Source organism: Maniola hyperantus, chromosome 25 (assembly GCF_902806685.2).
Source record: "Maniola hyperantus chromosome 25, iAphHyp1.2, whole genome shotgun sequence".
In the NCBI taxonomy this organism is placed as follows: Eukaryota; Metazoa; Arthropoda; class Insecta; order Lepidoptera; family Nymphalidae; genus Maniola; species Maniola hyperantus.
The window spans coordinates 1,699,327-1,712,260 of NC_048560.1; the positions used below are offsets into that span (position 1 = coordinate 1,699,327).

General features: G+C 39.1%; 1 protein-coding gene and 1 long non-coding RNA gene across 2 annotated transcripts in view; one reads left to right on the forward strand and one right to left on the reverse strand.

Annotated features, from left to right (window-relative positions):
* The window catches only part of LOC138404084 (uncharacterized), a 304,112-nt gene extending 294,513 nt beyond the window's left edge, over positions 1–9,599 (reverse strand). The window contains exon 1 of the long non-coding RNA XR_011238192.1: positions 9,537–9,599. This is a non-coding gene — a long non-coding RNA (uncharacterized lncRNA). The remainder of the gene's footprint in view (positions 1–9,536) is intronic.
* The window catches only part of RhoGEF2 (Rho guanine nucleotide exchange factor 2), a 213,642-nt gene that overhangs the window by 179,395 nt on the left and 21,313 nt on the right, over positions 1–12,934 (forward strand). The window contains exons 23-24 of the mRNA XM_069507274.1: positions 11,605–11,708; positions 12,439–12,567. Coding sequence (XP_069363375.1) covers positions 11,605–11,708; positions 12,439–12,567 — 233 coding nt within the window. The remainder of the gene's footprint in view (positions 1–11,604; positions 11,709–12,438; positions 12,568–12,934) is intronic.

The window sequence follows — 12,934 nt, forward strand, 5'->3', positions numbered from 1 at the left end:
CCCTTAAGGGTTGAGTTTTCAAAAATCCTTTCTTAGCGGATGCCTACGGGCTACGTCATAACAGCTATCTACATGCCAAATTTCAGCCCGATCCGTGCAGTAGTTTGAGCTGTGCGTTGATAGATCAGTCAGTCAGTCACTCACTCACCTTTTCTTTTCATTTATTTAAGATGATGTAGGTGTAATTTTAGTGAAGGTTCTAATTTTGGTTTTGAATTTCTGGTTACGTTCTGTCTTATGTCTTTTCATCAATACCAGGAAACGAAACTGCGTATCATACTATGCCAACGTAGCATCAACACATTGTGACCATGAGTCGGGAATATGAAACGTATGATTTACGGAGCTTTTATCAGGGTTACGCGTGAATTTTCCGAACAGTATTTCGGACTGGTTTCCATCACTGCTCACTCAATCAATGATAGGCCTTATCTCTGATGTGCTGCCGGTTTGAGTACTGACCATTAGCCAATGTTGTTGCTACTTGCTAGCTCCTACCTGTTACACAGGTGCAAACATAAATAAACAAATTTTTAATATATTATGTTTTACTAGAGGATGCCCGCGACTTCGTCCGCGTGGATTTAGGTTTTTAAAAATCTCGTGGGAACTCTTTGATTCTATGGGCTAAAATTTTTTTTACAAAAAAAATAAAAACCGACTTCGTTACACAAACACTAAAAATTGAAAAATAATTTAATTTATTACCGATTATATTATGTATACAAGAGTTAATATAGTTCCATAATAATACTTTTTGGTGCCGGTGCCAATTAGCTTTAGCTGCGCGAATCGTCTAGACTTCCTATTTTTATGGGACTCCACAATGGCACCTCATTGGCACCGACCCCAAAAAATATTATTATGGAACTATATTAACTCATGTATACATAATATAATCGGTAATAAATTAAATTATTTTTCAATTTTTAGTGTTTGTGTAACGAAGTCGGTTTTTATTTTTTTTGTAAAAAAAATTTATTTCACAATTTTTAGTTGCCCCATGGAATTATGCTATGACTGGTTAAAAATCTACTGTTTACTAAGCTATTACACTGATCACGAGCAATTTACTCTTATCCGTTGAGGAGTTCCAGTATCTATCTTCGAAGATGTTCATCAGATCTTCACCAAATTGAAATGGGACCAACTTTGAAGTATACCCTTTCAAACAAAAAAAGAATTTTCAAAATCGGTCCAGGCGTTTTCGAGTAATCGGGGAACATACATAAAAAAAAAAAAAAAAAGATTCCGACGAATTGAGAACCTCCTCCTTTTTTTGAAGTCGGTTAAAAAGTTGCCTATGTCAACTTCCGGATCAGTTATACACAAGGTCAAAAATAATTTCGCTGATCACACAAACAAACCCAAGGAATTGTCCGTCTGTATGAAAGCGGGACTGTTTCGACACAGGGTCGGAAATAGGCCGCCCCAGTCGGTCAAGGGCGACGCGGAACACCAGCCACAATGAATCACATGCCACATACCAGCTGACTTGAAAACCGTATACAAAATAATTTAACGCCAAAAGGTTTTATTTACAACTAGCTTATGCTCGCGACTTCGTCCGCGTGGACTACACAAATTTCAAACACCAATTTTGCCCACTTAGCGGTTGAATTTTCAAAAATTCTTGCTTAGCGGATGCCTACGTCATAACAGCTATCTGCATGCCAAATTTCAGCGCGATCCGTCCAGTAGTTTGATCTGTGCGTTGATAGATCAGTCAGTTAGTCAGCTTTTCCTTTTATATATTTTAGGTTAAGTACTACTTCTGTATTATCTGTATTCTGATTTCAACACTTTAAAAAGAAAATGTCTAGAAAAGTTTATCTAAATTGAGTTAGATTCATCATCATGATGATGATGATGACTACTTCTGTAGAATGGATTTCATCAACACTTTAAAAAGAAAATGTCTAGAAAAGTTCGTTATCTAAATTGAGTTAGATTCCGAAAAATCTTCCCGATCACTTACCACCAGGTGAGATTGCAGTCAAGGGCTAAGTCATTGGATGAAAAATAGAAATATATTTCATTCATATTTTTCTTTCGTCGTCCACGCAAACATCTTCTCCGGAAGTACTATGCGCGTTGGCAAGATCTGTCATCAGATTATTTAAAATTACTTTCCTTGCCAATGAAGCGACATTGTATCACTTTCAATACATTTCTGAACAAAACGTAACAATCTATTTCAGTCCCACAGCTGGGATAAAGTCTGTTCAATCATTCACATTCAGATCTATATTGGAATTTCAGAAAATTCTTTCTTAATGGAGATGTTATTGAGAAAATCTACGTGCAAAATGTCAAGTTTCTATAGAATACTAGCTTTTGAATAGCCTGAGAATTCGTTCGCGTGTTTTAAGTGATTAAAAATCCCGCGGGAACTCTTTAGTCTTTATTTTTCGGGGTAAAAAATAGCCTATGAAGCCATTGAAATAAAATGCTCAAGAAATGAAATCACCGCTTCAAATGCGGCCCGACAAATATCAGCCAAAATGCTTATTTCAAACTACTCAAATTTTTAGACATACTGCTTAGGTGTTAAGTTTTATATTAGAACTAGCTTATGCTCGCGATTTCGTCCGCGTAGACTATACAAATTTCAAACCCCTATTTCACCCCCTTAGGAGTTGAATTTTCAAAAATCCTTTCTTAGCGGATGCCTAACGTTATAATAGCTATCCACATGCCAAACTTCAGCCCGATCCGTCCAGTAGTTTGAGGTGTGCGTTGATTGATCAGTTAGTCAGTTTTTCTATAGATTCTTCTGCTGGTTCTTCTCGGTAGGAACGGCATTCCGAACCAGTGGTAAATTAAGCTAGTTAACGATTCAGAAGCACTTGTAAAAGTTTACTTGAATAAAAGTATATTCTATTCTATTTCTTAATGTTATTATTTTTTAATACCTATCTGCTAGTTTAGTATTAAAAAGTAATTTGTCAGTAATTTATGACATATAAGTAAGCTCTTTAACCCTTTTATATGCGCTAAGCGGAAGATTAAGGGTATATTTGAATAGGACAACCCATTACATTCATAAGGTTTCCTTTTGAAATTGTTTCCTACTTAGTGTATAATATTTTAATTCCTGTCTTCTATTTTAACCGACATAAACAAAAAAATTATAGGTAACGATTTCAGAAGGTGGACCTGACTGACAGACATAAAATCAACACTCAAACTTCTGGGTCTACCTTGACTGTGTACTTTTTGTCCCGGAAAATACAAGAGTTCCCACGGGATTCGCTCGCGGGCGTCATCTATTTACTATAGAGATTATAATACCTAATAACTAGCTTACGCTCGCGACTTCGTCCGCGTGGACTACACAAATTTCAAACCCCTATTTCTTCCTCTTAGGGCTTGAATTTTCAAAAATCCTTTCTTAGCGGATGCCTACGTCATAATAGCTATCTGCATGCCAAATTTCAGCCCGATCCGTCCAGTAGTTTGAGCTGTGCTTTGATAGATCAGTCAGTCACTTTTTCCTTTTATATATTTAGATAACAATCAATATTCGGGATTTTTCATTTCGGGAAATGTATGGAGGCTATTTTATCCCGGAAAATCAAAGAAAAATCCACTCCCGGAAATTCCCACGGAAGTTTAAAAAATCTAAACACACTCTCTAATATTTATTATATTATGTACATTGTTGGTTCAGGATCAAAACCGCGAACTTTCTCGCTCCAGTTCACTCTGTCCTTACAAAGCCAGGCTGGGTTAGGCCCAAGTAGCGAGCAATATAACCTATGTTTTATGTTTGGTATGACCGATATTGACGTCATGTCCACGACGTACGACTGCAAGGTGCGGTGTGGCGGTGGGGGTTGATGTGTTTGCGGCAAACATATGAAACGGTGACCAAGACGTAGCTATGGCATGATATATGTCTTCCAGGGAGTGCCATACAGCCATATACCCATTGAAATATAATCTACTAGCTGATGCCCGCGACTTCGTCCGCGTGGATTTAGGTTTTTGAAAATCCCGTGGGAACTTTGATTTTCCGGAATAAACAGTAGCCTATGTCCTTCCCCGGGATGCAAGCTATCGCTGTACCAAATTTCGTCAAAATCGGTTGAACGGATGGGCCGTGAAAGGCTAGCAGACACACAGACAGACAGACAGACACACTTTCGCATTTATAATATTAGTATGGATTTTTTATATTTACATTCAGTTTTACAAAGAGATTTAAGAAACTTTGCAGTTGCAAAGAACACAATACGCGGCAGAAAGTAATGGACATTGACTTTTAGAAGGAAGGAGATAACAGATTTGTAGAGCATTGTCTCTGTAGTTGAGACCGACAAAACGTCATATAGGTATGAGTGACAGAGACAACGCTCTACAAAGCTTAAATGTCATTCTAATGGCCGATGTACATTTCTTTATGCCGCGTACTGTACGAAGGTACTTCTTCATATGGATTTTTGGAAAGTTTTGAGTAGGTATCTTAAATTTTGAGTTCCTTGATTAGTTTCGAGCTTCTTGCTGAGTTCTTTCCGAAAGAACTAGTATTAGGGAGTTATGAATAATATGCAGAATCGATGTTGTGATTTACCATAATCTACAAAATAATGCATAGTTCAGAGTTTGAAAGTTTCTTTCCTAAATCATCTTGACGACCTTCCTGGCGCAGTGGCAGAAACCAAAGGGGTGTGTCGGGGGTTTAATACAAACTGCCATACCCCTTCCAGGTTAGCCCGCCTCCATCTTAGACGGCATCATCACTCACCATCAGGTGAGATTGCAGTCAAGGGCTAACTTGTATCTGAAAAAAATATCTTAAATCGAACCCTCTACATTTTGTTTGCAAGGCACTTCGTACCGCTGATCAAAAAAGGTCATTTGAACCGACCCAGTTCGATGTAGTCACGTAGATATCAAACAAATCGTAAAACTGTGCAATGGACGTATATAGGTACGACCGAAATGACACCTATGTAACCCTAATAAGCCATTGAGGGTTGGACTTCAAGTTAGGTGTGTCAGTATACTGTAAAATGTATGTTTGTATGCAGAGGCGGATTAAATGTCGAGAGCGCCCTAGGCAAGCATCTCATAGGTGGCCCTCTAGCAGCCATATTAAAAAAAATCGGCCAAGTGCGAGTCAGACTCGCGCACTGAGGGTTCCGTACTGCAGTCGTATTTTTTCGACTTTTTGCACGATAAATCAAAAACTATAATGCATGAAAATAAATTAAAATCCCTTTCATATGATAACCCACTTGATATAGTTATCTTACTTCGAAAGTTGAAAATAGCAATATTTGTTCATGACCACAATTTAATTTTTTTTGTGTGATGTAACCACAAATTCAAGGTTTTCAGATTTTTCCCCGAATGTCTGCTATAAGACCTATCTATCTGCCAAAGTTCATGATTCTAGGTCAACGGGAAGTACCCTGTAGGTTTCTTGACAGACCGACAGACAGACAGACAGACAACAGAGTGATCCTATAAGGGTTCCGTTTTTCCTTTTGAGATAACCCTAAAAATTACTAACTTCGAAAGAACGATGAATCGTGTAGGTACAGTCCGCAACATCTTGAGATGGCAATCGGGATAGAGGTGGGGGGAACCCCCGCCCACACGTACGTTACCCACGCTCATCTGCACCGGGTTAGCGCCGGGCTGTGTGGGTGTGGGGGCGTTTCGTCCATGATTGCCATCTCGACCTGTCACGTATTATAATTGCAAAGCTGGTAGTTGGTGATTATACTAAGTAAACGAGTGAAGACTTCACACTTTCGGTCACTCCAAGATTTTGCATAGAAACCCAACTCTACATGATCGCACGCGCTCCTTCGTAATCTCGCGCCCCTAGGCACGTGCCTAGTTTGCCTTTTTGCATAGAAACCCAACTCTACATGATCGCGCGCGCCCCTTCGTAATCTCGCGCCTCTAGGCACGTGCCTAGTTTGCCTAGGGATAATCCGCCTCTGTTTGTATGTACTTACTGTGTCTTACCGTCATACCACGCAGCTCCTCAGTTGGCATGAAAATATCGTGAAGTGTAGACGTGTCTTTACTTTTGAGTTTGTACCTAACATAATTAGGTTTAAAGTGATTAAGTGAAAGTGTCTGTCTTACTTATTTCAATTTGATATTCTAATATATAAATAACAAAAAATGTTTCTAACTATATTCGTTATAGATTTTGAAACCATCCAAGTCCAACCGATGTGCCCCAAACTGGTTTCATTAGGAAGGCAATAATGCGATGATGGTTTTGGACCAATAAAAAATTCATTGGGCAATTTTTTTTTGCGTAGTGGCACGCCGGGTATCCTCGAGTAGTCTAGTATATCTATAATTATATATATAAAAGGAAAAGGTGACTGACTGACTGACTGAATGACTGACTGACTGACTGACTGATCTATCAACGTACAGCTCAAACTACTGGACGGATCGGGCTGAAATTTGGCATGCAGATAGCTATTATTACGTAGGCCATCGCTAAGAAAGGATTTTTGAAAATTCAACTCCTAAGGGGGTGAAATAGGGTTTTGAAATTTTGTAGTCCACGCGGACGAAGTCGCGAGCATAAGCTAGTTAATAATAATAATTAATCAATCTTTCTGTAGTCTGTCAATAAGTTACTTAGCAACGTTAATATTTGTCAAACACCTAACAATTTTTGACAAATAACCGCGTTGCTAAAAAAAAGGGGGGGATGATGATTGCAAGTGGGGTATCATATGAAAGGTCTTCACCTGTACATTCTAAAACAGATTTTTATTTATTTTTATGCATCATAGTTTTTGAATTATCGTGCAAAATGTCGTAAAAATACGACTGTAGTACGGAACCCTCATTGCGCGAGCCTGACTCGCACTTGGCCGGTTTTTTTATTATTTTTTATTAAGATAATTTGATAATTTTTGATATATTACTAGGTATATTATCTTTTGTGGAAAACTTGTTGGTGTTTCAACCCCTAACGTAGAGAAAGAGTGCTGTTATAATATGTTTGACCCGTTTGTCTGTGTGTCTGTGGCATACGTTCAAACGGATTGAAAATGTGACGACTAGTTTTTGACATAATTATAATTTATTTTGTTAATGTTTTAATATAATATGTAAAGTGACTTACTAAATAGGGCATTATTATCTCTGTTTTAGATTTTTTTGCTAGTTACGGGATTATTTCTTGTTACATCTCTTAATTAGGTAATTAGCGATTGTTTTTCTTCGTACATTTACGTACGTACTTCGTACAGTTATAACAATATTCATTACCTTGCTAATTATAACTGATAATATACTGTTAGGTTCGTCAAATAATAATTAGAATTTAGAGATCTTGGTGATTACTTGCTCTACCAAGAGGACTTGCTATTTTTAGGGTTCCGTACCTCAAAAGGAAAAATGGAACCCTTATAGGATCACTTTGTTGTCTGTCTGTCTGTCTATTCGTCGGTCTGTCAAGAAACCTACAGGGTACTTCCCGTTGACCTAGAATCATGAAATTTGGCAGGTAGGTAGGTCTTATAGCAGACATTAGGGGAAAAATCTGAAATCTGTGAATTTGTGGTTACATCACACAAAAAAAAATTGTGGTCATGAACTAATAATTAGTATTTTCAATTTTCGAAGTAAGATAACTATATCAAGTGGGGTATCAAAGAAAAGTCTTCACCTGTGCATTCTAAAACAGATTTTTATTTATTTTTATGCATAATAGTTTTTGAATTATCGTGCAAAATGTCGAAAAATACGACTGTAGTACGGAACCCTCGTTGCGCGAGCCTGACTCGCACTTGGTCGGTTTTTTTTTATTCGTATGAAAAATTTGTAACAGTTATAAGAATAAAACAAAAAGTGGCGCTGAGCGACTGAGCTTTCTTAATACGAGACCCATTCGAGCAACTCGCTGAGCAATGAGCATTTTGATTCATGCAGATGCAAAATTTCAGCATTTTTCAGTAATCACACGAACAATTTACAATCGGGAACACGGGTCGGGGGATTTAATTCGCGATTTATTGCTGTCATTAAAAGTATTTTAGTACCTACCAATCGTAGGTAGGTAGGTATGTACGTACCTACGTATTGCGTACGGATTGTACCTATATAATACTCTTAAAACGTAACTCCTCATAAAAACAAAATCTGATGAAAACTTTTCTTTACCCGAGTTTTTGATCAAATCTTTGCGTCTTCGTTCTATTTAATCCAGGATTAAATTAATTATCGTCCAGGGGAATAAAAAACAACTGTAAAAATCTTTCATAGAAGGTATACCTACCTAGTCCACGACAGATCGAGATGTAGGCGCTAACCTGGTGTGGGCGAGCGCGGGTGACGTGCGGGTGTGCGGGGTATCCCCCCGCCTCATTCCCCGATTGCCATCTCGACCTGTCTTTTACTATAGCTGTCTTATACTATATACTATAGCCTGCGGCCTACGATTCACGGCCCATACCTGCGTCCTGAAGCTTTTTGGGCTTTGTTTGAATAAATCAGTCTAGTCTGCATTTTGAAGCATATTAGGTACTGTGTCTACTGTCTATTGTCCGCACATACACTAAACGTCATACTGCGATAGAAATGAATGTATGACTGACGAACCAATAGACACGCCCACCGTCAAACCTCATCTCATACCACTGAATAGATAGCTAAATCACCCACGGCAAATGTTCATGATATATTTTTCTTCAAAGAATTTATTTATTTTATTAAGACATTAAAAAAAAATCTTTGTATACCGTTTGCTTCCTATTTTTAGTTGATATTTCCTGAGTAAATAGATCATTGAATTGAATGTATTAAAGAAACCACTTTTTCTTCTGACGCCAAATATATCTGCCACTGTTTCAATAGTGGATACGTACGTAGTAGGTACACTATGAGCGTGCAACGTTGCACGTTTCGATTACATTTGAACATTTGTCTGACACGCGCATCATATCTGTAGGTGCAGATTTAGATAAATAGGTATTTAAAAAAAATTTATATACTTATGACTTGCTGAATAAAAACTTTATGATAAATTGACTATGCAAGTGAAGTGAAATAAATTATAAATACATAAGTGACATAAGTGCAAAGAATGTTAAGTGTACAGAAGTGAATCGAAGTGGTAAAAGTGAGAAATGGCTGCGCAAACGCCACCCCGCGTGTCCAGGAATGTGTCGCTTCCAGCGGGCAGCCAGCCGCCGACCGTTGGCGTTCTGGCGCGACGGACTTTGTCTGAAAGGTATCTTACTTTACGGAATATAATGTTATTACTCACATAGACGTTTTATTTTTCAAATACTAGGCATGTTGCCTATGTCAAAAATAAATTATTTCTCAGTGATTAAATAGAGGGTCTTTAAACGTGGGTTGCAAACGCACCCAGGTCTGAGAAGAGCCCATAACAAATAGAGAGACACATGTTAGAAAATAATTTCTCAATTGTAGAAATATTTGTGGAGTAGATAATACTTAGTTATCATAACTAATTGCCCGCTCAGTTATGTTTGGATGATAACGGCACAGTCTACACACGTCTACAATAAACTGTTCACACTTAGGTTGAAATCTATAGAGCGCACTTTGACTTTGCTTAGACTTAAGTTTCAGTTAAAGCGGTATAGCGCTGTCTCGTTTTAACAGTGTCTTAAGTCTGAGCAAAGTCAAAGTGCGCTCTATAGATCTCGCCCTTAGCTTAGGGCATTGAAAATAATCGTGGTTTGTCAAGTTTATGCAGACAGACACACTTTTTGTCTCGAAATTGTGTCTATCTGCTCGTTTGTTATAATTTCACAGCTCAACAATTGAGCCGATTTGTACAGGGCACAAAAATAGCTTGCCTCCTTCAGTTCTTTAACCTGAATATATCGGTCAAGTGCGAGTCGGATTCGCAAACGAAGGGTTCCGTGCCATCGTACAAGAAATAACACTTAATTTTTTTTTTAAATTTTTATGGCGGCCATTTTGTAACTTTTATTATTTGTTGTAATAGCGACAATAGAAATACACATGGGGTTATTTAAGGGGCGGACCGACAAATACCTTAAAGGCTGGCAACGCATCGGCGGTTCCTCTGGTGCTGCAAATGTTCATGGGCGGCGGTAATCACTTAACATCAGGTGACCCGCCTGCTCGTTTGCTCGCTATCTCTATTAAAAAACATTTTCTGTGAAAATTTCCGCTCTCTATACGATACTGAGCTCACTGACAGACAGACGAATGGATGGACGGACAGCGGAGGCTTATTTACACCCAATAAGCCTCCAAGTAGGTTATGGTACGGAACCCCAAAACACTGTTTATTTAGTATACTTTAGAAATGATGTACAATGATGTACACCAGAATAAGCATCACTTTCCATCTAATTATAACATTGTATGAAGTTTCCCAGAAACCCATTAGTTCAAGTGTCACGTACATCGTGGCATTATACGTAAATACTAGTTCAGTTTGCTAACCACGCGAATCTAATGGCGAATTTTCCGCGGAAAGCTTTATGGGCCAATGAAAATGGAAGTTTGTCATAACAAGCTCTATATCCAACTACCAAATTGTTCAACCATGCTTGTACGACTGCTAAGTCGTGGTGATTAAAGGTATGAATAACGGGTCGGGGTTCCGATCCCGGGATCCCGGGGATGCACCTGTAACTTTTCGAAGTTATGAAGGTTTGTTAGTAAGTCGTCCCGTTCGCAAATCGTCTAATTTGCAACTCGCCCTCGTTGAACTTTAGTATAATTTCATAGTTCATAGTGCACCGAGTCCCGGGCGGCCCGTTTTAGACTTTTACAACTTCCTTCAGATGTTATGAGTCGCGTTTCCTCCGACCTTTGAACAATTTGCACTATTATTGTTTTATTGGCAACAACGAGCACGCTGTTTTCATTAAGTAACGCAATTGCATTATTCATCATCATCATCATCATCAACCCATCGCTGGCTCGCTACACTACGCTACTCCTCTCAGATTGAGAAGGGTTTTGGGCTATAGTTGTTGACGCTTGCCAAGTGCGGATTGACAGACTTCACACAACTTTGAGAACATTATGGAGAACTCTCATGCATGCATTTCCTTCACCCCCGACCTCCCGAATAGAAGGCAGGCATACCTACAAATTTTTAAATTGCGAATTCCTCATTTGAGCTTTTCAACTGTTTAAAAAACCGAAAATACCACCAGAGTAAACGACATAAATGTCAATGTAACAATGGGCAAGGCACATAGTTCGAAAAACCAATAGACGTTTCGGTCACATGGTGCTAGAATGATGATCTCGTACCGATAAGCGCAGCGTTGGCAGATCCCCATTTGGTGGACAGATGACATCATATAAGTCTGCAGAAGCCGCTGCATGCTGGTGGCGCAAGACCGGTGCTTATGGAACTCCCTAGTGTCATAACAAGAGTGAGGGAACTCTAGGTTTGATCCTGAATCGAGGATATGTCGAATATTAGGCTATGGGTGACGTGAAATCAAAGAAAAATAGCTTACCTAGCGTCAAATGTTTGGATGAACATTGGACGCCTGCCACTTACGTCGAAGATGTCCAGTCGTGGACGTCTATCAGTTGAGGATGATTCTAAAGCCATGCTTTGACCTTTGCGTTGTTTGTTGTTTGCAGTGACCTGGAGCCGGGCGCGGTGACTGCCCCCTCAGGCAGCTCGAGCAGTTCGAGCTTGTCTTCTAGAAGCAACGAGAGTAACACCGTCGCCGCGGACCAGCAAGGTGAGCAGAAATTCTTTCCTCTTTTTAGGCTAGTTCCGTAACCCAAAACGAAAAAAGGAACCCTTATAGGATCAATTTGTTATCAGTACCCGTAGTACAAGATTTTACGTCTCACCAAACGAAACCAAATTCGAGAGTCGAAATACTTCCGCGTTACAGTAAAATGGACCTAAACAGCCTTGAATTGAAGTCAAATATTCAATGCCACTGATTTTAATTTCGCAATGTTTCCGCTTGGAGCGCTGGCTGTAGAAGTGTAGACAAACTTGAGCTTTAAAACAAGGTTTTTAAGATCCAGTTTACTGTAACGCGGAAGTATTTCGACTCTCGAATTTGGTTTGGTTTGGTGAGACGGAAAATCTTGTACTGTACTGTCTGTCAAGTAACCTATAGGGTATTTCCCGTTGACCTAGAATTACGAAATGTGGCAGGTAGGTAGGTATTGTAGCACAAATAAAGGAAAAATCCGAAACTCGTGAATTTGTGGTCACATCAGAAAAAAAATTAAAAGTTTATAAACGTTAGTTTACCAAGGGTGGAGTTCGCCGACTTTTAATGTTGTTTTACTAGTAAAAATCATTAGTTTTAAAAGTCGGCGAACTCCGTTCTAAATCACATATAAAGGGCGCTGTTGTCATTACTTAGCAGTGTTGCACATAAAATCGCCACATACATCTACCACTGGTTCGGAATGCCCTGTAAACCTGTAAATATCTGTATTTGTTTCCAGCCTCCCAATCCGACTGGTCGGAGGAGGAGGAGCCTCTGGCCGCGCAGTGGTCGGACAGCCTGCCGACGCTCGTGCGCGAGTCCATCGTCTTGTCGGCCAGGATCCGGAAACGACAAGAAGTCATACACGGTGAGATGACATACCAGAATACGACCAAAATTTTAAGGTGGCCTGCAAAAGGGTTCAAATATTTTTAGGGATCCGTACCTCAAGAGGCAAAAAGGAACCCTTATAGGATCACTTTGTTGTCTCTGTCCGTCCGTCCGTAGGTAGGTAGGTCTTATAGCTCAAGTAAAGGAATAAATCTGAAAACCGTAAAAAAATTGTACGAACAAAATTAGTACAAACAAATAATTAATATTTTCAGTCGAAAAAATACGACTGTAGTACGGAACCCTCGGTGCGCGAGTCTGTATGCACTTGGCCGGTTTTTTGTATGAAACTTGGCATACCTAAAAGTCCGCCATTTTATAAAACCTCGTTTCAGCGGCTAGTG